This window comes from Dysidea avara, chromosome 7 (genome assembly GCF_963678975.1).
Source record: "Dysidea avara chromosome 7, odDysAvar1.4, whole genome shotgun sequence".
NCBI classification, from domain to species: domain Eukaryota; kingdom Metazoa; phylum Porifera; class Demospongiae; order Dictyoceratida; family Dysideidae; genus Dysidea; species Dysidea avara.
This window is the reverse complement of record NC_089278.1, coordinates 22,634,122-22,660,397: the sequence shown is the minus strand read 5'-3', so window position 1 is coordinate 22,660,397 and position 26,276 is coordinate 22,634,122. Positions and strand designations below refer to the sequence as shown.

The 26,276-nt window shown below is 38.2% G+C and overlaps 1 protein-coding gene across 2 annotated transcripts; it reads right to left on the bottom strand.

Annotated features, from left to right (window-relative positions):
- Window positions 1–1,985: 1,985 nt before the first annotated feature.
- LOC136260204 (uncharacterized) lies at window positions 1,986–23,746 on the bottom strand. Of its 2 annotated transcripts, none has more exons than XM_066053841.1 (14): window positions 23,610–23,746; window positions 20,678–21,037; window positions 19,760–19,884; window positions 18,791–18,932; window positions 12,787–13,101; window positions 12,350–12,739; window positions 10,379–10,561; window positions 10,176–10,325; window positions 6,427–6,480; window positions 5,620–5,697; window positions 4,763–4,840; window positions 4,358–4,451; window positions 3,514–3,577; window positions 1,986–3,317 (listed from the first exon to the last, which is right to left on the bottom strand). In XM_066053841.1, the coding sequence occupies exons 1-14, from the start codon at window positions 23,683–23,685 to the stop codon at window positions 2,160–2,162; spliced, it is 3,267 nt and encodes a 1,088-aa protein (XP_065909913.1). In that variant the 5' UTR covers window positions 23,686–23,746; the 3' UTR covers window positions 1,986–2,159. The 2 variants fall into 2 exon arrangements, with proteins under 2 accessions (XP_065909913.1, XP_065909914.1); XM_066053842.1 differs by having other exon boundaries at window positions 20,699–21,037.
- Between the last annotated feature and the right edge of the window lie 2,530 nt (window positions 23,747–26,276).

Genomic DNA, 26,276 nt, shown 5'->3' with positions numbered 1-26,276 from the left:
TGAAGATCAAATCATAAATTCATACACATACTCACATAGGAAGTAAATATGTTGACCACATATTTACCATTTACCTGTACTGATCTTCAAAAACGTGAACACAAAATACTTTGATAAACCATTAATTTTAGTAATTACAGTACTATAAATCACACATTGAGGTGCAAGAAAGTGTTAACAATATAAAAACTCTTGGTACAAATAATGCATCTACTATATACAGTGTAACTCTTCTATTCCCTGGACCATTGATAAAGTGTTCATTTTTGAGAAACCACAGACTTGTCTTGGATCCAAAATGTACGTACAATTATAAAGTGAGATCATGAGGCTATCAAGGTACCCAGATACCGTATGGAGGAAAACTTTGGCGCCGTTAAAATTTGGCGAATGACCATAAATTCGCCAAATTTTCCCCATCCAAATATTTTCGCTGGTGAAGAAAACAGCAAACCAAGCTTCAGACCAATGTTCTACTCAACCAAGGGCTACTGGGCCAGGCATCACGCTAGAGCAAGGCTTGCCTCGACTATACCTCATTAAGCAGCTAGCTATACTCAGCCAGCTAGCTACTGTACACGTAGCCGTACCCTCAAACCTCACTCCGATATTCACCATTCCAGAGGGACGGGAGGGTGTAGATCTACTGTTAGTTGATAGCTGACTCCAAGCGCCGGAGAGGCATGGCACTCCCAGTTCGCTTCAAACACAGCAATTCATAATCAAATTAATTAAAAAGGGCGTGCGCTTTGCTAATAATTCGCCTAATTTTATTTCGCCAATAGTGATATTTTGTTTCATTCGCCAAATTTTTCCTCATCCAAAGTTTCCCTCCGTACGGTATCCTTTTTGAGGAGGTCTGTTGTACCTATGCAGCCATGTACGTAACTTGAATAGTGTAGAGTGGGGATATGTATGTAAGTGCACTACGGCAAGATTTTACTTAATAAATAAGGTATAACTGAAGAGATGGTACAACATTAATGTGTTTATGGACGCATGATGATCTCATTTATAGTCAACCTGTCTAATAAGGACCATTTTTGGATTTGCTAGAAAAATTGATGCTTTGGTGCTATACATTAAGATCCAATTAAAGTGGAAATTAGCTGCAGCTTATAGATGGTCTTTCAATACAGGTGGTCATTAATACAGGTTTCAATGTACTTAGACACCTTCACTCTGTAAGACAAACTTGGCATGGCCTTGTTGTGAGTGGTTATTGGAGGTGTACACTCCAATACAGCAATAATAGCCTGCAAATTCCACTGCATACCACAACATAATTCATTATATCTCTTGAGCCCATTGTGGTCCCACCACAAAAATTTTATCAAACATAGACTATGACCCAATCATTATTCACAAAAGAATTTGAAAAATTTCAAGCTGCATTTTTCAAAATATAAAGGATTAAAGTTTTCAATGAAGTACTTTTGAACCATAATTAAGTAGATATCCCATAATTTAGGGATCACTGGAAAGGTAAATCAACAGTACTCCATCAGTGAAAACTATGTTTTAAAATATTTACACAGTACAAAGTTGCAGTTGATTTTGTAACCAGAGATGGACCAAATTTTCATGAAATATTCAAAATATTTGTGGTCATAAATCAGAAACTATGGAATGTATGGAGCTAAAAATTTGCATGAGTGATAAGCACCACAGGTACTACAAACACACCAAATTTCGTAAAAATCCGAGAGGTGATCCTAAATTCCTTGTTGATTTGACATGGAATGACCCATAGTTCTATTCAATAGTTGATATACATCCTGTATAAATTGCACTCTAGAAGGGCAAAGGTGTGTAAAGACTACATTACTTACTCCATGCACTTCATCATGAGCGCTCAAGTTAATGTTCATGCCATGCATAAGTACATTAAAATGAGCTTTACAAGTCAACTAAGGTCACATAAAGCACAAATCTGCTGCCATGCAGTAACTATTCAATAATCATACAGCCTAAAATTATGCTTTTTCATTTCAATGGTAACATTTTTAGTCAATAACATTCAAACACATGCAAATGGTCATAAATATACAACAAGGAATTAAAGATAAACAATATGTAATTTATAATAAATTCATTGAAACTATTATACAGATCATTATATATAGGCCAAATATAGTATAACTGATGATGATAGCTACTTATGATGACTGAGGGTTTGTGACATATCCATCATCATTGAATGTGTAATTTTGCTGTTCTACCGGATCATGTGAGCTGGCATGCACATTGACAGTTACTGTCCTACATTCACACTCATCATGATGACACAATGGCTTGTCACAATGACACAGTGGTTGACCATGATGGCATAATGACTTATCATGATGACACAACAGCCCATCATGCTGACATAGTTCACTGCCCTGATGTGGAACAAGATCACTGTATTCTTCTTTGTTGATATTATCTAGTCCGATATATTTCCCAGTTTTCAAAGTTGACTCCATGTCATACCCACTAACTCCTGAGTCACTTCTATGCTCTGGTGAGGTAGTACTACTACTTGTATCCAGCTGCACTTCACTACTGCCCTGATGTGGAACAAGATCACTGTATTCTTCTTTGTTGATATTATCTAGTCCGATATATTTCCCAGTTTTCAAAGTTGACTCCATGTCATTCCCACTAACTCCTGAGTCACTTCTATGCTCTGGTGAGGTAGTACCACTACTTGTATCCAGCTGCACTTCACTAAATCCCTCACTGGATGAAAATGCCGGTAGAAGTTCATCATACTGTGAGACCAACTTGATGTCACTGACACTCATGTTACAGTGGATGGTTTCATCGGCTACTGATTCCAGCAGTGGTGGGTGGGGGTGGATGATCACATGATGTACAGCAGCAGCTGCTTTGCCATAGGTAGACCCAACACCAGAATCTGCTGATAACAATCGGAGATCTCTCCTTGTACTCTTCTGTTCCACTGGTTGCCTTACAGTAGGGACATCAGCACCATTAAACATTGCTAAGAAAGCACTAGAGTATCTTGATTCTTCACTTGATGGTGATGGTACTTCTCCATCTAGTATAGCATTTCTGTTAGCTAAAGTTAGGGAAACATTTGAAGCTGATCTTCCTTGAGTGATCTGGCGTAACATGTCTGACGTACACACTGATATGGTATCAAAAAGAGACTGCGAGTCATTAAATTGTGTTTCTACAACAGCCGATTGGTTTTCCAAAGGTAACTGGCCCAACCATGTAGCAACTTTATCATCAAAATAGAAGTCACTGTGTGCATCTGATCCAATGAACGACTGCTGGCCAATACTAACAGGACTGACCATCTGTAACTAATGTGGATATGAATACATTAAGACTTGTGGTAGTAGTAGTAGTAGTAGTAGTATCAAGAGTCAATACAGTGAACCTCTTTACATTCAGAGCCTGAATTCCTTATGGCAAAAAACAACTGGCTAACTACAAAAGGGGGAAGTAGGCTTCACTGTACTGCCATTCACTATACAGCTGTACAACTGATTATATTACCTTCTTCATAGCATGAGCACTGTTTAACATGTCCATCGCTGAGGGCTCATGGTGTGCACACTTCCTAAAATGAAAATAATAATTGTAGCTGTCTACCTATTCAACTAGCATCACAACTACTGTTAACCATAAACCCAAAAACGGCCTGGACAGGATCATTCATATGATTACGTGGCCCCAATCTGAAAGTATAGGTGGCTATTGGCTAATAAAAATCACAAAATTTTGTAGTGTTTCAAATTACATTGTGCACAATGCCCACATTTATATGACTAGTAGTATTATGTCATTGTTTGATGTTTCCCTGTATTGCATAGTGTGTGCTCATGTTCACTCAAACCCTGAAAAACTTCTATTACAAAGGGCTGTCTGCAGCTGCAAATTATTTGTTGGTGCTGTGAAGTTCTCCTAAATGATAAAATTACTGTTATTGCAGAAATATTTTGATACTATACTAGACTGTGTGTTACATGAGGCTTTTAGAATATCCCACTTGTTTAGCATTGGACAATTCTGTGCAGGACAGTGTAACTACAATGCTGTTGTTAGCATGACAAAAGTGATTATATTCCAATACATAACAACTGAATAGAGAACACATGTGCAGAAATTATAGACTTTTAGCTCAAATGAAATAGACCCAAAAAACATTCATGTGAGCAAAGTTTTAAGAATTGTGTGATTTGAAACGCTTCACAAAATAAACTTTCACAATTTTTTGTTGCAGTTTGCCACCAACTTTCAGAGGAACAATGAAACCAGTCTTTCAAGATCTCATGAAATATGTGAAAGTTATTATCACACTAGCGTTTGAGGATTTATAACATATACCTCCAATACATACCAGTACATAATGGCCAATGCAACAGTGATGGTGATGATGATGATAATCACTACACCAGCTGATGATACTCCAATGATCATTACAATATTAGCACCTGAAGGAAAAACATATTGTTTACATCACTGATGTACAGCATACAAGCAAATGCACTATTGTCACATACTTTTACACTGAGGATTGCATGAAGAGTGTGATGGAAGAGGGCTTTTCCCCACAAAGATTGAGATATTCTATTAAAGCAGTCACATATTCTAATAAAGCAGTTGGGTGTCACGTATAAGTTCTAACTATTGTTGTACTTAAGCAAAATATTTTGTCTCCTTGAGCTCCCCCCCCCTCCTCGAAAAAAACAAACAGAAAAAACAATATTATACTGTTACAAAACACACAACACTTGAACCTCACCACTGCCATCATCACTCCCTGATTCTTCATTCATAGTAACTGTGTCATCATCACTCCCTGATTCTTCATTCATAGTAACTGTGTAAGTCAGGAAATGTAGTCATGTCAGTTCTACTATAATTATAGACTAAATGTATCTACTGCTGTGTGCTACTAGAGCAGCTAATAAAGTATTTCTATGTATAAAATATAAAACTGTTTTCAGATAGACTGGGTTGTACTTGACATTCTATTAAAGTATGTGACTGCTCTATTAGAGTAATTAGTGTTAAAGCTCTAAAGCAACATAGCTTCCCAAACACTGTATTTATCCACATAAAATCCTGGGAGTTTATAAGTGATTTTGGACCTGGCATTTAAATGAGCCCAGTGTCTTTAGGCCCAGGTGATAGAGCACACGAGGCGAAGGGTGATTGTGGACAAGACGGTTCTGAGAGTGTTTATATAATTGACTTGCAGTTTGGAATCTTCACTTGCAACAATGAAAAATGAGGTAAAACTTGTTTATTCAGTATCATACAGTAGGGACCACAAAAGAGTAAGCGTGGCCCACAAAATAACATCACCCAAAAACCTGCCTCAATTTTCCCTGACGACAATGAGGCAGTATTGGTTAGGTAAAACTAAGCCCAAACAAGCTTTCAGATCAACCCGAAATGCTTTCAACAAGTTGCTACAGAATTTTTTTTTAAATTATTTAAATTTTCTACTAACTGACTAACTGATGCCTTCAGACAAGCGTAACTCAATAACGGCTAAGGTTACGGGCTTAATTTTTCACTGTTTGACGTCACTTTGGCCTGAAAGGTGCCTTTTGACATACTGCAGTACATACAATACATTCTTCATGGACTTACCAGTGTCCTCCTTTGTGTCCCATTCATCTTTGCTGACAGTGAAAAGTGTCGATTTGGTGGTAGCATGTGATGGCTCCCCTTCGTAATGGAAAAATCATTCGTATTTTTCATAGTGGCTATTTTGATTGTAGAGGTGCTTTTCGAACAGTTCTTGATTCGTACTGCTGTGTAACGGGTTGAACATAGCTGACAATGAAGTGTAATGGGTACTTCATTTTTCAGATGATTATTGATATAGCTGGGGCACGCGGCGGCATTTCAGATGCAGTATGTGTGGGTTCACCAGTCATAATAATTTACAAAAAATAGTTAACAAGCAAGTACACAGCAGCACAGTAGGGATATAACACTTCTTATTGTTTTACTGTGATTTAATATCATGGACTACTCCAACTTGTTTCAGTACTTTTTATTGATGTATTATGGTCCCTACTCTAGTTGAAAATTCCTAATTTTTTTGTGTACTTGTATATATACTCTTGCATAGTACACAACTCCGGGAATTATAGTCTAGCTTTAGCTCCAGGTGTGTATTCTATAGTTTGAGAATAAGTACCCGGCATGTATTTGAGCCCAGCTTTAATACAGATATATATATATATATATATATATATATATTATATGGTACCCGTGCTTCAGAGCTTCAGATGTACCTAAGCAAGTAATTTAAGAACAATGTTCAGAAAATGAAATTACTACAGTTGTGATAATTTCTCATCCTTACTAGGAAGGCATACCACACAGGCTAATACACAGCATGTCCTATGTTGCAACACACTCACAGATACAGTGTACTCACATCCTCACCATTTTGGTCTTTACTTGTGGAATTAGTATTGTCACTCATGTTGACTGCAATACCTGTGTGGTTAGTCAGTAACATATAAACTATGCTGTGTACCGCAGTACCAGTGAGTATAATAGCTACTAAGTTATTGTTTGTGTTCACTTTATAGCAATTTGGGTAGGAGCAACTAACATGTTTCCTGGGATGTATGATTCGAGGGAAAAACCTTTCACTTGACTCATAGGGTAATGATTGATGTGCAAGAACGTATTGTGGTTGATCAGAAATACAAAAACTACAAGAGGCTGCAGGCAACATCACAAATTCTGTAAAACTTTATTAATTTTTCAAAAAAAAGGGGAGGGGGGAACAAAACTTTCAGTACTATATTGTTAAACAAATTGAGCTCCTCACATTAAAGTGCAAGTAGTTCCAAACATGGGTTGGTATCAAGTATTCCTCAATTATAGCTGGAATGACCCTATACACTGATGGCAAAACTAAAAGCATAAACTTTTGAAATTTATGGACCACATTGTCTAAATAATGTACTTTGTGATTTAAAGTGTTGTAGTACGTTCACATTGAGCTAAATCCTCAAAAACGATTAATAACTTACGATTGCTTCATCACACTGCCCTCCTGTATTGCTCAATATGTAGTGCTTCTCGATCCGCTAAAAATATATTAAAAGCGCTTCATTCCAATGTAAGACACTCCAGTTATAACACCGTAAAGTTTTGCCATACATTTTCAATGGGGGAAGCCTCTAAAGCACAGCCCTTTGATGTTCATGCTGACGCATGTTTGTGGCGAAGCCAGACGTCACACTCCCACCCTCAACATGCATGATTTCACCATCCGTTATGTAAGAGGCTGTAATATACTTTTGCAAGAAAAACAAAACAGTTTTTGTGTGTGTAAAACAGAGTTGCATGAGTAGAAGAGCTGGGGCCACTGTTGCATTGTATTTAGAAGATAAGTGGCCCACTTATCTTCAGGGAAAAAACCTCTTTCGGCCATTAAGAGGAAAAACCCAAATTATAACAGCTCAAGTACTTTTATCCAGCATAGGTGTACCTGCAAGTGAGGCAAACAACATGTTTTTAACTACACATTTACCACACAGCTGCTTATTCTCTCCTATTTCCCATCTAGTCAATTTATCATTTTAATCTCTTTCCCATCACTTTGTGCACATGCCATACAAGCCGTTTCAAATCAGCACCTGGTTCTTGAAGTCACATTCCCACAGAACTCTACAAAAAGTTTCACCAAATGAAATACTGTTTGTATAAATTTGGACCTATAATACCTTTAGTGACTTCTAAACACTCCTGCACTGATCAATATACACAATGTCTGGTATGTTCACCTTCTGCAAGCATAATAAAGTAACAATAACTTTTGAGCAAGAAGCAAAAAAGTCAAGTTTCTGTCAATGTGAAGCAGAGAATCTCGAAGGCTACTGGTATTAAATATCTTCTTTGCAGCTGGGTTTGGTATTCATTTCACCACGTAGGGATTTCAGAGTCATCTATTGTAAGAGCTAGGATGGAGTACTGCAAGAAAGGCGGGTTTTCTACACCAAGAAAAAGGTACAAAAGCAGTTTGCAGGAGCCTACTCAATTCATCTAATCGTCATGACAGGTACAGACATTCACAAATCCGTGTCGATGCAGAAAGTTTTGACCGGGATGCAATCAGACGGAAAATACATTCGTTGTACGACAAGAAAGAAAATGTATCACTGTCGAAGATTTTGGTGGGTGAATTTTGAACGCTCGAGCCTTTGGTTTTGTTACTCCATCTACAGTCAAAACTTCGGAATGATGGTGCTTTCTCTGGGGGGAGAACATCACTTAGGAGGGTATTGAAGGATATGGGATTCAAGCATAAAACGATTAATGACAAGAGGTTAGTATTGCACCAGTTTGTGTGTTTTAATTTTACTACACATACATGCAGGGTATACTATGAGCAACCCCACATAGTCCATCAGCGTCATAAATATTTGAGACGAATGAGGCGCAACAGAACTGAAGGAAAACCAGTGGTGTACTTGGATGAGACTTGGGCCAATGCGCATGATGGAAAGTCCAGAGCCTGGGTAGAGGCTGATAAGACTACTGGGGGGACTATAGGAGGAGTAAGGTTGGTTAAATAGCTTTCAGAATTCTGCTTGTTTAACCTAATTTATACATAGCAAGCCATCAGGTAAAGGAGAGTGTCTTATTATCTTACATGCGGGGGTAAAGATGGATAATTTTCTATGATGTGAAGTATCCAGTAAATGCAGTTGTTCTTTCAGGTTGTGATTGGGTTTTTAAAGCCAAGAAAGGATCTACAGCAGATTACCATCAAGAAATGAATGCAGAGAATTTTGAAAGATGGTTTCAAGAAAAGTTACTTCCAGCATTACCAGCCAATTGTCTGATTGTAATGGACAATGCCAGTTACCACAGGTAGGTGTTAGATTTGTCAACTGTAAACATTACTGTGTTAACTGCAGTCACCACTTGGAGGAACAACCAAAGCAAAAGTGGCAAAAAGCACAGCTGAAAGAGTGGTTAGATAAGAAATGTAAGGCAGTTTGTATATACTGTTACTGTTTCAGTATGTGGCTGTATGATGATTCACAGGTATAGCATATTCAGAAAGTTCACTGAAGAGAGAGATCTGTGGGAAATCAGCAAAAACTCCTCCAAGATATGCTATAGATGAGATAGCTGGAAGTAAAGGTATGTTAAGTGTATACATTGTGGCTCTGACATTTTTCTAGTATGGCTTTTTTCTGGTATACTGTTGTGATTCCAGTTCTTTCGGCTAACATAATAATAGGCCATGAAGTAGTCAGATTACTAATTGCACACTGTGAACTGAATCCTATTGAGATGGCCTGGAGTCAAGTGAAGGGACACGTAAAGCGGAACAACAAGAGGTATATCAACATCGTTATGGACATTGTTATAGTTTGGCATCTATTTAGGTTTACTTTGACTGAAGTTAAGGAACTGGTTTATAAAGAATTCGAGGCTGTTACATCTGAAAGGTGGCAATCTTTGATAAAGCACGTTCAAGAAGAAGTCGAAGATCATTACTGGGAACAGGATGGACTTCATGAGGAACTTCTAGAACAATTCTTCATTCATGTCAGCAGTGATAGTAGCAATAGTGAAGATGGTGATGGTGGTATTAATGACTCCTCCACCACCAGCAACAGTGAGTCTGAGTCTTCTTCTGAGCCTACTTCATCTGATGTAAGATTGTTTGATATTTACAATACTAGTGTTACAACTTGTGTATTGTTCCCCAGGAGTCATCGGGTGGCTGGGATTGAACTCTGCAAAGTACACGAAAAAAAAACAGATGAAGTGTAAGTGCATGCACTTTCAAGTAGTCCCATAGCTTCACGAGTAGAAACTTTGTTTGGCTGTTTAACCTCTTTCCAAGAGGGTTTCGCTCTGCACTCACTGACACTGCACTGGATGCTATATTTTCAACAATTAAGTACACGCCCATTACATGAGCTTATGAATAAATGCGTCACGATCACATTTAAAGCCTTTGATCTTGTATGGCTTCTTAATCAACAACCCAGGATTCAGCTCAACGCGAACATACTATAGGTGATCATATGTGTGAATGTAGATTATATGTCAAGAAACACTTATATGTACTTTCTGGACAAGTTCCTTCATTACAATAATCTCTATATAAACAATCCAGGTCTAGCTATAGACCACTACACTAAATCCCTCCCACTTACCGGGAATGCCACTGTTGTTGTTACAAGAGGTTATATTAACTGATGTAGCTTGATTAATATGATTACAGTTGGTGTAATAGGTTATAGAAACACTGCAAGTAGAATTGACTGGTAGTAGGAAAGACCTTGTGTTCTCTTGCAGCCATACATCTATGTGTAAAGGAGATCGATACAATAGTGACATCAATAATGTTATAGCTTACTAAATGGTAAAATTGTGGTACCATTGGGAGCACTGCAGTTACCAACGATAATCCAGTATTGAACGTTTTCAGCAAACACAAAGCCAAGTGCATTACCCTCTACACGCCATGAAAGTTCGTATGTCACAAAATCACCAGTGTCATCATAATGACAAGTCTCCTCTACTACTGGTGGAGGATAATCTACACAACGATAAGATGTTACTCAATATGAAATGTAATAACATACATAGGAGAGTGTCCTACTCTTGTACGTTTACACAGTGAAGAATCACAATGTAATGAGAACAGGCCTTCATCTAGAAATCTCTCGAGGGGGGATGGGGCAAAATAAGATTTTATGATAGTGAAATGGGTGATGGTGTAAAGGCCCATGTGTGCACACAGCATCTAGAGAGGTCTGGGGGCATGCTCCCCCAGGAATTTTGCATTTTACACTATCACAGATTGCTTCTGGTGCATTCTCATTTCTCAGGTACCTGAAAATGACCAGAAGCAATCGTAATGGATTCTCAGGTACATTTCTTAGTCCCTATACTTTTGCTTTGCTTAAAATTTAAGGAAGGGCAAGGGTTTGTTAAGGGGGGTTATCAAGACACATGGTAGTGTGCCACGTGGCCAAGAAAGCGGGCATTCACACCATGAGGATAAAGTTTCAATTTTTTTTTGTTTTTTACTTCTTAAGGGTTCTACAGGGGTCTAGACTATTCTTTTCACATACTTTGCAAAATTATTATAAAACGCAAATGCATGATTCGATTATCTTGAATTTTGGCACAGATACAGAGTATATAAAGATGAATACACATACTAGGTTTGCAAGGAATCTGATATATCTACAGTGCTATGAACGTTTATTCGTGTCAAAAAAGATCAACTTTTGGCTACAGGGTAAACCACCTATGGGAATAACATGTGTACATAGGCTAGCCATCGTAGCAGTACTTGATGGTTTGAAAAACAAAAAAGTAACAGCAACAAAGCTACAAAGCAAAAACCAAACAACTGTAAATCATGGGGTCAAGGTACTAGGTTTACCTCACTTAATTTCTAGACTGTTCTGTGTGCATTCTATTAGAACTCCCCTAAAAATGTGTGCTCTATTAGAGTATTACAATAAAAAAGTTAATTGAACATGTAATACAATACAATTCTGTCTTCAATTGCGTATATATATAGATAAAAAGAAATATGGGTAAAAGAAAAAAAAAGAAATACATACAAAACAGCCAAGCTATGAAAAAGGGTGTGGCTTTGGGGAAAATAGTTGTGAAAGGTAGCAGCCAAAAAGAAATGGCTACAATGATGGTAATGTTACTAAAATGTTAATACAACCATTATTAACATCACTACAGCCATTTCTTGCCACCGCCACCTTTGATATTATCACAACTTTTTTCACCCAGGCTATTGAAGGCTGCACCCTTTTTCCACAGTTTTGGCTGTGGATTATAGTTACATAGATACAATTATTGGCTGATAATGTCATTGATGTTTGCAATGGATGAAGCCAGGAAGTTATAGTTACACTGTAAATACGGTGACACCCTAAAGTACAATGCAGTCTCTTTACTGTGTAAACAATCTACAATTAACTCTCACAGGTTTTCTTTTTTGTAAATGGTATCTTTTTCTGGAATTATGTCCCACATGAAACACTCTGTACCTCATTGATCCATGTGTTATATAAGTTTCTAGTTTATTTAATTATTTTGTACTGATGTGTATGTATAGTTTGTTGTGTTTTTGTATCTTGTGTTTTTTGTAGGTGATACTCCTATAGACTTTTGCCTTTTGTACACACCTTACCCTTTGTGGTTAGATAAGTAAAAATAAAATTAAAAAAATAAATAGACCATTGGGGTTTGGATAACTGTCCACTGTACAGCTAGTACTAATGATTTATATTGTGTTCTCACAATATCAAACAAGTAGCATATTAAGCTTAGTAAAGCAACTCTCACTACTAACCTAGTAGTTCACAGAAGTGTCTAATGGACAAAAATGGAGAACCAAGTGGTAGGGCTAATATCCTGGATAGCATCAACCCACTGGTGTCATAACTTAAATCCACTCTCATCTCAGCATAGAAGTTGAATTCATTTGCTATTGACTGCTCACCAAACAAGTGATTGTGTGATTCCACATCAGCAGTAAATGTAACATTATTAATGTGAACATTACGAGTCACTAGAATGTCGAAGTGAAGTAGTGGGGAAGCAAGGTAAATGTTGTAATATATATCATTTTCAGAAAGTCCCCCGGTGTAATCTGTAGGGCATAGTTTAAGTGACAAATTGAAATTTTTGCTGAAGCCCTTGTGGCTTAGAAGCTCAAGGCTTCCCGGATGATTAGGCCAACCTATCAAAATACTCTAATAATACATACACTAATATTATCCTCCTCACCTAATGGTAGTACCCTAGTAGAGACATGGACAGTCCCAACTTCATTACTAACAAAACACTGATACACTCCCAGCAGATCACAAGGATTGTTCTTTGTTATAGTCCAATTACTAGTAGTCTGGTTGAACACAATGTCTGAACTATTGACATCTAATAATTGTCCATTTTTGTACCAGATCATCTCTTCATAACTAGTGGCATTACAATGAAGTGAAACAGATTGGATGTCAGACACATCTTGACAACCTGGGATATCTTTGTTTATCTTCACAAAGTGGGTCTCCACATAGTTAATGTCAAAAAGTAATGGTTTTTCTATCAAACACAATATCATACATTATAAAGCTTGGTATATGGTCTTGTACAGGAAATTCTAATAATTCTTGTATTAAATTGAAACAAAAAAATTATTTATATTTAGAGATTGTATAATTCTGCAGGTATTGGCGACCTCCCTTTATCATACAGTACAGTAGTACTGTAAATGCATGAAGGTTTGTGCTTTCTCACAAAAGAAATATTACCAGCCTCACAATATCTTCATGGTACCTCAGCTGCATTGGTTAGGTATAGCCAAGCCCAAAAGTACCTTCAGTACAACACGAAATGTTTCCAATAGGTTGCTACGAAAATTTCTTTTTTATTAAGTGGAATTTTCTACTGATGCCTTCAGACAAGCATAAATCAATAACAGCTAAGGCTACAGGCTTGACTTTTTCGCTGTTTAATGTCATTTCAGCCCAACAGGTATAAAACACACATCATGGATTTGCTTTTGTCCTCTTTTGTGTCCCATTTTTCTTCGCTGAAGGTGTCAATTTGTGTTAGCATTGTGTAATGGCTTCCCTACGTTTGTAATGGGAATTTTGTAGTTACTGGAATGATTTCAGAGGTCCTCCTTGGAGCGTTTTTCGTTTGTTACATTGTGTAACAAGCTGAACATAGCTGATAACGAAGTGTAATGGCCCCTTGTTTCAATATAATTGATAGTTGGGGTGCATTCAGTATATCTGCAGGTGTAGGTGACCTTCCCTTGCTTCACTAACTTATTTTTTCCTTGTACTGGTTTGTTTGTTTACTTCCTTTGTATGACTGGTGAACCTGTGCATACTGCACCAAAACAAAAAATGGTGCCAGGCATATCATAGAATTAATTTTGTATCCAACTATCAATTACTGAAAAATGAACTGGCGATTACACTTTTTAATCAGTGAGAAGTGCCACTAGCAACTCGCTAATGTAGGGTACTCCCCCACTACATCACATGATCACCAGGCTACAAGTCATGTCTCCTCTCGTCTAATGACAAGATTTCCTTCACAGCAACACTACACACTTACAGACCGTGAAACAGCTAGTAACACAACTCCAGCTGTTAACAACACATCATCCTTGGATACTGTTATATCTGTTGGGGATCAAGTCACTTCTTCCTATGATGACCTACCACCAGAATCAGATGGACCAGCGGCTGTGGTAATAGGCAGTAGAGTAAAATATGGTGACCCTCCTTTGTATGGAGTAGTGCAATGGATAGGATGGTTGAACAATGATCCAATGGCTGGAGTAGAACTGGTCAGTGTTAGTAATAATAGTGATGTGATAATGTTTGGTTGTGTAGGAAGAGGAAGTAGACTGGGCTGGCGATGGCACTTTCAATGGAGTGTTATATTTCTCATTACCAAAGGGAAAGGCTGTATTTGTGTCACTGTCAGGATTACAGGTTGATGACCGACCGACCATCCCCAGCACAGGAAACATGCATAGCTAGAGCACTAATAGCTGACATGAATTATGTTTTTTAGGGAGCCAGTAGACATCATTGAGCCTGGGGTTCTTGAAGAGCTTGCTGAAGTGAAGGGTCAACTACGTCAGTCACAGAGACAACATGTGATGCTACAAGATCAATTCGTTACTCTACAACATCAGATCACCAGCCTCTATAATATGGTAGTGACCAGTAGGATGTGGCTGGTGTCCCGTGATGAGATAGAAATTAGAGAGGAGATCGACAGAGGAGCTTGGGCCACACTACACAGAGCCAGGTTCAGAGGAGCTACAGTGGCAGCCAAGTGTCTGCACAGTCTCATCAGTACTCCAGAAACTAGAGAGTTGTTTAAGAAAGAGATGGAGATGTGTCTCCTCTGTCAGCATCAAAATATCGTCACCTTCCTGGGTGCTACTCTTGATGATAATCCAGTGATGTTGATGGAACTAATGGATGTGTCTCTTCACAAGGCACTCACTAATAATCACATTGACAATCACCACATCTTTGGAGTAAGCATTGACATTGCTAGGGCACTATTGTTCCTACACAGCTGGCTACCTCACCCAATGATTCATGGTGATGTTAACAGTGCTAATGTGTTATTAATGAGAGACTACCCTAATCAACAATGGCTAGCTAAACTTGCTGACTTTAGATGTGCTAGACTACAGCAATTAACTGCTACTAGAGTTAGTTCTGGAGCTGCTGCTTATGCTGCTACTGAGGTTAATGACCAGCGTCAGCACTCAACTAAACTGGACGTGTACAGTTATGGAGTTGTACTACTAGAAATGCTAACTAAGACATTTCCTTTCCAAAAGGTGGATAAGTTGTTAGAGACAGTAGGTCGACAGTTTCCACACCACCACCAGTTGATCAGTGAATGTGTTAGGCAACAACCAACTACCCGACCATCAATTGATAATGTTCTTGAGAGGTTGAATACACTACCCAGATAACTTCTCTGCAGAGTAGCATAGCTGCTTTTTTTGTAGAAAAGGAGAGTACAGTTTAAAACTGACTACACTCTTTATACAATCAATCCAGTCACCACAGAAAGTAAGAATAATTCCCATTATAAAAGTGCTATTTCACACTACCATGAATTGCCCTCTCAACGAAAAGAAAAAGAGGACAAAGGTAAGTTCATGACACATTTTGTACCCACTGTGGTATGCCAAAAGGCACCTGTTGAGCTGAAGCAATGTCTAGCAGTTAAAAAATCAAGCCCATCGTCCTAGCCATTATTGAGTTACATTTGTCTGAAGGCATCAGTCAGTCAGTCAGTCAGTCAGTCAGTCAGTCAGTCAGTCAGTCAGTCAGTCAGTCAGTCAGTCAGTCAGTCAGTCAGTCAGTCAGTCAGTCAGTCAGTCAGTCAGTCAGTCAGTCAGTCAGTCAGTCAGTCAGTCAGTCAGTCAGTCAGTCAGTCAGTCAGTCAGTCAGTCAGTCAACAGAATATTCTACCAAAATAAACTTGCTGGAAGTGTTTTGGGTTGCACCGAAGGCCACTTTTGGACTTAAGCAATACTATGAAGGCATTGTGAGATCAACCTATAATTGTGAGAAAGACCAAGCCTCCATCATTTCTAATATGTGACTTAGTCTAGCTGGGAAAACCGGTCATATTGCCTATTTAAAAGTATCAAGAAATACTGGTTTTAAGTATTCGGTGTGTTATAGCTTACCAATGGCCGAAGCTACGTGTACTAAATTTTCACATGTTTTATACCAATTCTTTACCTTCCAGAGTATCTGCTATACAAGTAGCCAACAGCCAAGTTTCCCAGCATTTTAGATAGTTTTTAACTTTTAACTTGATGTTGGCAGGGGGCGGAGGAAGGCAAGAGGCTATTTTTTTAAATTAAAGAGGAAGGCGTAGGGATGAATTAGGCCAAGTTGTGGGCCATTCAGGTCTCAAAACTGGCTAAAATGAAAGGACATTTACAGCACAGGTCTTTATTCAACATCACGGAGCTGTATAGCCACATATAGCCATCCCCAGGCTCCACTACCAAGAGTTCATAATATTTGTATGCCCCCATACAAATAATTTTATTATGAACTCTTGGTACTACCATACTGTACGATAATGGCATCACATTTCAATGACACTTTATAGCCACCTGAGGAGCCATCTTTTTTCAAGCACAATACCACATTAGAAGAATAAAATTTCCTGTAGCAGAAAACATTCCACAGGTATTTAAGGGAAAAGTTATAACCAGGTACTGTCATCCAGTCTACAGTAGGCTGGTTGTGGGTGATTGTACTTGGCTTCCATAATTGTTGTGGGAAGGCTAGTGTCTACAACTATAGTATATTCGCATTCACCTAAGACTTGGGAAGCCGTTTAAGAAGCCACACAGCACAAAGGAACCATAAATTAGATGTTGCATACTGAGATAAGTGTGTGTCATTACGTAAGCCATCAAAGTTTTGCTTTTTACACTTGTAACACAATGACATAGTCAAGTTGTAGAATGCCTTCTAGAACACCAACACAATGTTCTCCATGGTGTACAGAGTGTTTATTTGAAGAAAAGAACAGGTGTTATGTAATCATATATAACTCCCATACCAGATGTCAGTAGGGCTTCAACCACAAATTTTGTCTACAATGGAACCTCTCTATTATGGACATTTTGAGACCTGGCCACTTTTTGCTGTAATATAGAGGTTTTCCTCTTTCAGAGGTAAAAATGCATTGACCAGACCTGTTGGGACCAAAAATTTTGTCCTTATTATGGAGGTTTTTACTTTGGGAGTTTAAGAGAGGTTCCACTGTAGTTGCTCGCTTCAAAGGATTCCTCTTAAACGGCTTCCCCTATATGAATGTATGAGAAAATTTCAAAGTGCACTAATTTCTTAACAGTGCATGGGATTAAAGCGCATCTTATCCCATCATCTCAGGCATTTGAAGAGCTTCATGCCCATATAAAAATCTTTAATTTAGTTATTACCAAAAGGAAGTTATTAAAGTAATGAACAACTGAGTCTACTGTGAATGCGAATATACTATAGGAAAACATAAAATTTTCTGAATAACTTGAAGAAATACATATCGTTGTTGTATACAAAGCATATATTTGGTAAGGCAGTTCATTTGTGCTGCTCCAAGAAGACAGTAAAACCCTATCAAGTAAGATTATGAAGTATACATAATATCTATTGAAGTAAGTACGTTTTTATGATGTGTTACTGGTTGGTAGCTTAAGTGAGTGTGGTATTACTGAAGAAAACAAAAACTTCCACTAATAGCCATAACTGCCTTGTAACTTGGCACTGTTACCATGGGAGTATCATTATGAACAAATTATCAGCAGCTGCCAACATAAGCAGCCACCATTAAGCATGCGTCACACATCTCACCACAACACTTCAAAGGAGTAGCTATAGACATACCTGCTACATTATAAGGATAGCTTATGTAGTACAATTACACAGAGGAATGATTGGTAACATACTTCTTGTATGTGGCAACAAAAGAATTAATAAGCCATTTCACAGCAGCTTAGCCTTCTATGAAATTTTAAAACTTAAAATTTGTATGTAATTTGTAGTGTTGCATGATATGGAATACTGTCTATCATGACCAGTGTACACACCCACATAACCACAATAAAGGCTGATTCCGTATAGCTGGAAAGTTTGGCGAATTTGGTGCATGAGCGGTGTTTCGCCAAACTAAAACGAAACAAAACTAAAATCTGCCAAATTGTTTGTCTAATACAAATCTGTATTAATTAGCTACTAACAAATTCACCAAACTTCTTCTTGCCAAAATTCCATCGCAGCAAAGTTTCCTCCCTCCAAATTTTTCAGCTATACGATATGATAACAATATAGGGTGACACTTGTAGCACTGGAAGGTAAGTATAATGCAGCCATTAACTACTTGCCAGTTTAATAAAATTCTTCCTACCCTAAAAGTATCCTAACATTTTTTCATGCATAAAATTTGCTGGATCACAATACACATTGCTACAGATGATATAACATAATCACAATAAGAAGGTTCACTAAACCCTACTCCAAACCTATCCGGCACTCCCACCAATACACACAGCAAAAACTACTTGGTAGTGCAATACTACTGCTTATAAAGTTTACACAAATAACTACTGCATAGCAGACAAGTCTATGGGGACAGTATTGGCAAATAAACAACATATTTTAGCTAAAGTTATGCATAAAGTCCCTCACGCTATGTCATCATTAACAGCAACACATACCCAATTGTCCACTATTAGAGTATCCCTCAACATTCAGAAAATAACCCACTGACACTTCACCGACGCTACTGTTACACTGATAATGTCCAGTATCATCTTCAACGATGCCAAACAACAACAGGTTACCATCACCATCTGTTAACTAATTAATAACTGGTAGTAATGCGCATGTGCGCATGTGTGTGTGTGTGTGTGTGTGTGTGTGTGTGTGTGTGTCTAAATGGGGATCTGGTGGTCTGGTGTCAACTGGGGAATGGGTACCTGGTATTCACTGGGGAAGTAAACGCCAACTGTCCATGTCTCACACAGCAGGTGAAGGTCCAGGTGGGACTTCAGGTGCCCACACCTTCACCTGTGGGACATGGTACAACTTCCTGTGGGTTACTAGTCCTGCCCCAGAAGGATTTGCCTGCACTGACTCCTAGCACCTGAGTAGCACACTGGGTAGGTGTGACCATGCTAGCATGGCAGCCAAAGGCTTTGTTTTGCTTTGTGTGTGCGTTGTGTGGTGTATGTGTTTGTGTTTGTGCATGTGCATGCTGTTCCCATTATATAGAGGAGCTTTTGGGGCAAAGCCAGTGGCTACATTAGACAGGTGAATTGCTGCTTACCAGCACAATTTATAATTGACCTTTTATAGACAAATGACTTTTCTATAAAGCTGGCCACTGGCACCAAGGCAAGTTTAAATGGTAACTGTAATTATAAGAGCTTTGATAAAGACTGGCTTGGACAGGTATAAAGTTTAATCAAAGGTAAGTACCCCAAGAGCTGTTCAGCTTTTTTTAAAGTACTCAAATTGTAGTGGCCAGGTTTCAAAGTACAGTACATACTACTAAAACTACTTCCTTAAATGGTATGTCCTCTGGTACATGGCAAGCAATGCTCAAAACCCAAGACTCTATAGCTTGAGTGACTTTTACAGGAGTGCAATGTTGCAAAAAATTATGAGCAATATGACACACTTACTGGTCCACTCATCTCCACTCCATCCTTCATCCAAACTGTCTCATTTCCAGCCACAGACTCCAAACAGGTCAGCACAACATTTTCTGCTTCATTAATACTCAGTGAACGTGTTCTGTGGTCAATTACTAGATACACAAGTGGGAAGAAGGGTAGATAACTCTCTCATGTCATGCCTACACACTGCCATATTTAATAGGGTTTTCTTATAACTTTGTTTGGGATCTCCCAAGTTGCAGCAAAACAATTTAATAGGCTAGTACTATGACTGGTAAAACAATTGTTACATCAACTATGTCCTACCCCACAGGAGAGAACATATATGACAAAAAATCTGACAACTGACTGCAACATAAAGATGGTAGATTTTGCATATCACTACTACAGCTTATCACCAGTTGTACTCAAACAAAACTATAAATTTGTTTGGTAGGGCCAACACGCCATCAGCTAAAATTGTACTATATTATGCTACAAGGCAGCCATACAATATTTTCCTTAGCCAATGAATCCTTACCTCTATAAAGAGACAGGCTAACCCATAACACACAATACAACAAGACAAATGTGTACTATAATGTGATTGACTGTTGTGATTACCAAGTGAGAGAAGCCTTTACCATGAAAGAGTCTTACAAACACCAGTAATGCTTCTGTTTACATGCAACACACAGAGGGACATGAGGCATAAGCATGTGGCATTGTTGTAATTGTAGAAGTTGTGACAAGCCCTAACAACTAGCCAGTCTCCCATGTTGTGATAAGAGTGAAGACCAAAAATTTGTTATGGAGGTAACAAAATATGCCTTAGTTATTTTTGGGCCCTATTTAACATGGTTTACAGTTGTTGTTGTTGTTTTTTTTGTTTGTTTTTTAAATACAGTGGCCATTAAACTGTATCTTGCTCTCTAGTCAATGTACCTGTGATATAACCTGACCTACTCCTTGTACTAGTCCACCATCCACCATCTTCTTTCTTCCAGTCATTCACCAAACAATGGTAGTCTCCTTGCTCCACTAGTGTCACATTAGTGATAGTCAGAATACTGGTACTTATAGTAGAATTGTTGATGGTATAGTGACCACCAGAACTGATAGTAACATTGTTGTGAATCCATTCAATTTGTGGTGATGGAGTTCTCTCCTCATCAAGATAACCAACTATTTGTACCACTGATGTGTTACATGTTAGACTGACATTGCTCCCTACTGATACTGTCCAATCCTCAGGTTCCTCATTAAACTGAATTGGATGGGGCTGGACAGCAAAGTTACTTCGCCCTATAGATGGGGAAAAGAAAGAGTTATATACAAAAGTAAGACACTGGTCATAAAATTCTACTAACAATAACAACCACAGGACAGCCTTCCCATAGACTCACTAGGACATAACATTATTCATGGCATTATATCAGTCACCATCCTACACACTATGAATAACAAAGGTTAACAGCTGGATGTGGCTAGACTCTGTATTGCATCAAATACTTACAGTAAAACGTTACTTACTGGCCACCTCTTTAATAAGACCACCTCATTATAGTGACCATGTCAAGTAGGTCTCAAACACAAGTGAAGTGTACTTCATGACCTCATTAATAAGACCACCTCATTATTGTGGCCATGTCAAAACACACTTGCACACAAGTAAATCATAACTGACAACATTAGTTACTTCATGACCTCATTAACAAGACCACCTCATTATAGTGACAATGTCAAGTAGGATGGATCAATTTGCCAGGGAAACAAAAGCAAGGAGTACAGTCTCATAATAGGATGAAATTAGAGCAAAATGTACTTAAACTGAAAGCATAAACACACCAAATGAACACAATGATGAATCAAAAGAGCATATACTACTTCCTTGCCTCCTTACTCTAATAGAACAGTCGCCAAAACCGCAGTTCACTTGCATGTGTTAAATACACAACACAAGGAAACATTCTACATTCATCTTGGGCCAAAGCAATGTAAGAAATCAAGGAGTTATGTTTGGCTGAAGACACCAGTCAGGCAGTTATTAGAAAATTCAGTTAAATAAAAAAAAAAATTAAATTTCATGGGAACTTGTTGGAAGGGTTTGGGTCCACTCTGAAGGCCCAACCAATACCGCCAAGCTGGCATGAGGGTCAAAAGAAAATACAAGGGAAGTATTAAAGCAGCTACATTAATGAGACCACTTCATTTTGATTATAGTGACCATGTCAAGTAGGACCTCATTAACATTATTGAAGTAGGTGGTTGCTAACAAATTGCACTGAGTAATGTACATACTCCACAATTCAAAAGCATTCAAAAGCGTCCAACATGCCATCAATTTGTTAATTACAATATTATGTTTACAACTTAGTTTTGGGTAGAGTTGCTGGTTGTGTGATTAGTGATAAAGATTCCGTGCCTGTGGATGCTTCTTAGTACAACACTTCAGTATCTCCTTAGGAGAAACAGTAAATGAGACATTTGTTAAGACTATATAAGATAGTTGCTACACCTGAACACTTGATACAGTGAAACCACAGGAGGCCAGACCATAAACAGTGACAATGTCAAGGAGGTCCCAAAATATTATATTTAAAGTGTTTTATTACTTAACTAACAGACTCGCTGGTAATAACTCATTGATATCAGTAAAGGTTGGATTATCGAGTGTTATAGCAGTAAAAGGGTAGCAAAATAATGGCGGTTAACTTATAGGGGTTTCACCATCCCACTCATCAATCTGTATTTGATACTTGACCTTCACTATACAGTACATTTCCATACAGAGAAGACTTATATAAGTTTGTAGTGCTCCTTTCCCAAGCTTGTGATTCACACCTTTACCGTCATCACTAATAGGATGAAGTGCCATTTGAAAACCCACTTATCTGCATCAAGCTACATTAGCCCGATGCAAACATAAAAAAATGCTATACAAATGTTACCTTGAAAGAGGAAATACTAATATTGTTATCCACTAATCATGAAAGAATATAATAACTGGACCTCCTTTACTAACACAGTGTCTCTATTGTAATGAGAACTAATTCACTACAAACACCATCTACAATGAATAACTTTACATAAAATAACTAATTACTACACATGGGCTGACCTAACCCACATGGTGAAGCCTTACTATCAACACATAATGAAATTTGTGAAGGTCTGAAATAAATATTTCACTAACTAGGTTGGTATTCATAACATTGTCTTTCCATAGCCATGAGTGTTCCTGAAAGGGGGGATTCCTTGTGTTAGCTGCCTTGGCTGCAAATGATGACTGACGTACTACTCAACACAACTAAATCACTGTTACTACATTAGCAGCAAAGCTGTAAAGTAGCCAAATCTTTAACATGTTTCTCTCTGTACCCCCATACTGCTGCTCTTTCACTCATGCAGCTTGTAAAGAGGTTCTATAAAAGTCAGCTGGAACATCACAATAACATCTCCACAACAAGTACAAGTACTTGGTTAGCGACATGAAAACAGATATTAGTTGTTAACAGAGCATGCAGCCATGTCTAATACGCATGGCGTGTGCCTAAGGAGTGTGCACCAGCTGAACCAGGGACAATCATATCGACCTCTAATTTAGTAGCAAAACAGGGTGATCTTGTGAGGATATCAGTCCATACCCCTATTGTATTTTAAAAAATTTTTATTATTGTCACTATATTGGGCACGTGTGATTCCAGCACTTGACTGGATTTTACCTACGGGTCATTTACTTTATAAGTGAGCACCAACCGATGGATAATAAGAAGTAAAAAGCTTATATTATTACAATTCAGGCTACCCTCATAGCTTTTTTCCCTTGATCAGCGTACAAACAACGCAGCAATACCTTACATGAATTAAAACTCACTTAGCGCCTGACAACACCTCGACAGCAATAGTAGCACCACTGTTATCAGCCTGTACGACAACCAAAATCGCTCCATCGCCCGGACTATCACTTTTGATGTCACTTATCGCTTTGAGCATACTAACACATTAATCCGTGTTTTATGGTGGCACAAAGATTCCGGTAATTGATTTCGTCATTTGTTTCTACAAGAGCGCGATTTCAATAAATTTTTTGTCAACATTAGTAGACAAATTGTTAATTGATGTGTTCATTTGTATTCAAAAACTAAATTAGCCAATTAATGTTTTGACGACCAACCGACACCCTGGCTGTCCTTCAGATGGCGACCTCCACCTAACCTTATCGGGTGACTCAGCATGACACTTTCTGGCCTTTATCTTCTAAACACTCTCGAAAGCAGCAGGTATGGTGTCCAGTTGATGGTGATCTTGTTAACAATGGCATCAAAGGTCGTGAGTCGCGGCAGAGTCGGCCAAGGAATCGGCAGCACCACAAGCATGGCTTCACGAGGCAGTCGAGGCTGACAATCAACTAGGCTATTACATGCAATCATGGGATGGAGTGGAGAGGTTTGTAGCGTATGTGCATGCTGCATGGTTTACAAGATCTTGTACTGAGCTAGCTAGCTACTTTATTAAAGCAATAAGTCAATATAAAGCCAAGAAAAGCGTATACTAATAGCAAGAGTCCATAATGAAGAAATACGACATACACTACATCTGCGTTTGTATATGCATAATAATGTATAGTGGAAGTGACTCTTGGTGATAGTACTCCTTATTTCATTTAGTTGTCAGTTTTGTTTTGGTTGTTGAACAAACAATGGTAAATGAAAAGATAGCTGACAACACAAAAGGCAAATTGTCAGTTTTGTTCAGATCATGCATGGTCAGCTTAACGCAAATACTGGTAATGTATGTAGAAGCATGTGGTGTAGTGTCATATACAACAAGACTAGAAGAGGTTAGTCATACTTCATCATCTTAACATTGACGCATCAGTAATCAAATTGTATATATCCTGTTCAATAGCCGATATACTAACCTGTTAATTAGCCTCCCTAACAGAATACTATAATTTAACCTAAAAGCTACTGGACAATCACATGTCATGCTTGGCCAACCTCCACTACATTGTGACTTGTAATGTTTTAGGAGTATGATAAACACCAAGTTAGGGACCATCCATAATTTTCAGTTCTTGTAATGACAAGCATACAAAGAATACTCTTTTTTCAACTGCCTCTCCCCTTCCACTATACAATGCACAGCATATGTCATATAGATCTTAAAGAAACTGGTAAATGCATACACATTGTAGACTACCCATTCATTCAGTATTTTTTTTATTTTGTAATAAATAAATTTAAAAAAAAAATAAATGATGATAAAAGTTAGCTATTTTGTGAGCTTGCTTGGTAGCAAAAACAGATTCTGTCTGATTTGTGCACTTGTTTGATTCAGGATAAGTTTGCTGACCTGGAAGGACAAGCAAAAGCTATAATCAACATGGCAAGTTTGAGAGACAAGTGTTTTGTGTAGTGGCATTTAGTTGACAGAAATACTGTATAATTTAGAACTTCCAGATACTTGCCTATATCGTGGATAGTGGTTGTCTGTAACTCTAATTAGCCTATAGTAATCACTACATGGGAGTTGGCCAATATTATGTGATCAATAGGCATTAATTGAGCTGTAGCTACTCTTTGTAGAGATGTGCAAGGAAGTTTGCTACATTTGCTGGTCCAGAAACTGAAAAGAGATAATAACTCCCTTGAGAACAGTTGTGCTATTCCTAAAGGGGTGATTTATATACTTGTTTTTGCCCTGAGGAGGAATGCTGTAGTGTTCTCTGGTCTCGGTACTTTTCCTGAGATGTACTGTTATGACAATTTTGTTATTGCATTGTTCCTGATTTTTGTATGTGCCTTTCTAGTTGTCTGAGCCACTATGTCCTGAAAGCTCTTCCTCAAAGACAGTTGATGTAGGCCACTACTATACTGTTGCATTGTTTGTCCTGTTCTGGATTTTGTAAATGTTCAGTTTTCCCGGGGTAGCTAATATATAGTAGCTTGAGTCTGTGTTCCAGATCTGACCTGTCCTCTGGTGACTGTAGCTACCCCTGCAGAGATGCATCTGAGTCTATAATGAGACCTCTACATCTCTTTGATATTCCATTTACTATTTTTGGTGTTGCTCCACTCTAGTTCTTCTATATCCCTGGGGCAAAATAACCCATGATTCATAGTACTGAGAGTTCTTCTGTAGGTGGCAACAGAACAGTGGGGCTGGAGGAAAGCAAGCCAAGAAACAAGTTGTTGTAATTCCCAGCCTTGCTACTTTAGAGTCCTCTGCCTCAGTGGAGGGAGAAGTCTATTGAATTCCAAGGTTTGAGCTCAGTTGACACCAGTGTATTTCTTCCTGTTGATTATGAACCCAGACTTTCTAACAAGTATAGGTTATGTAACCCTGCTGGGAGATTGTAAATCATCACTCTTATTGGCTTTCTCTCTATTCTAGTAGTACCCTTGAAGAAAAACTGCTTGTCACCTTTAGCATCACCCCCTCAGAATGGATCTACAAGATAACTCAGATGTTCTGCTCTGCTCTGAGAGCGATGTTGAGTTGTTCTGTTCTGAGAGCAATGGTGAGCAAAAATGACTGT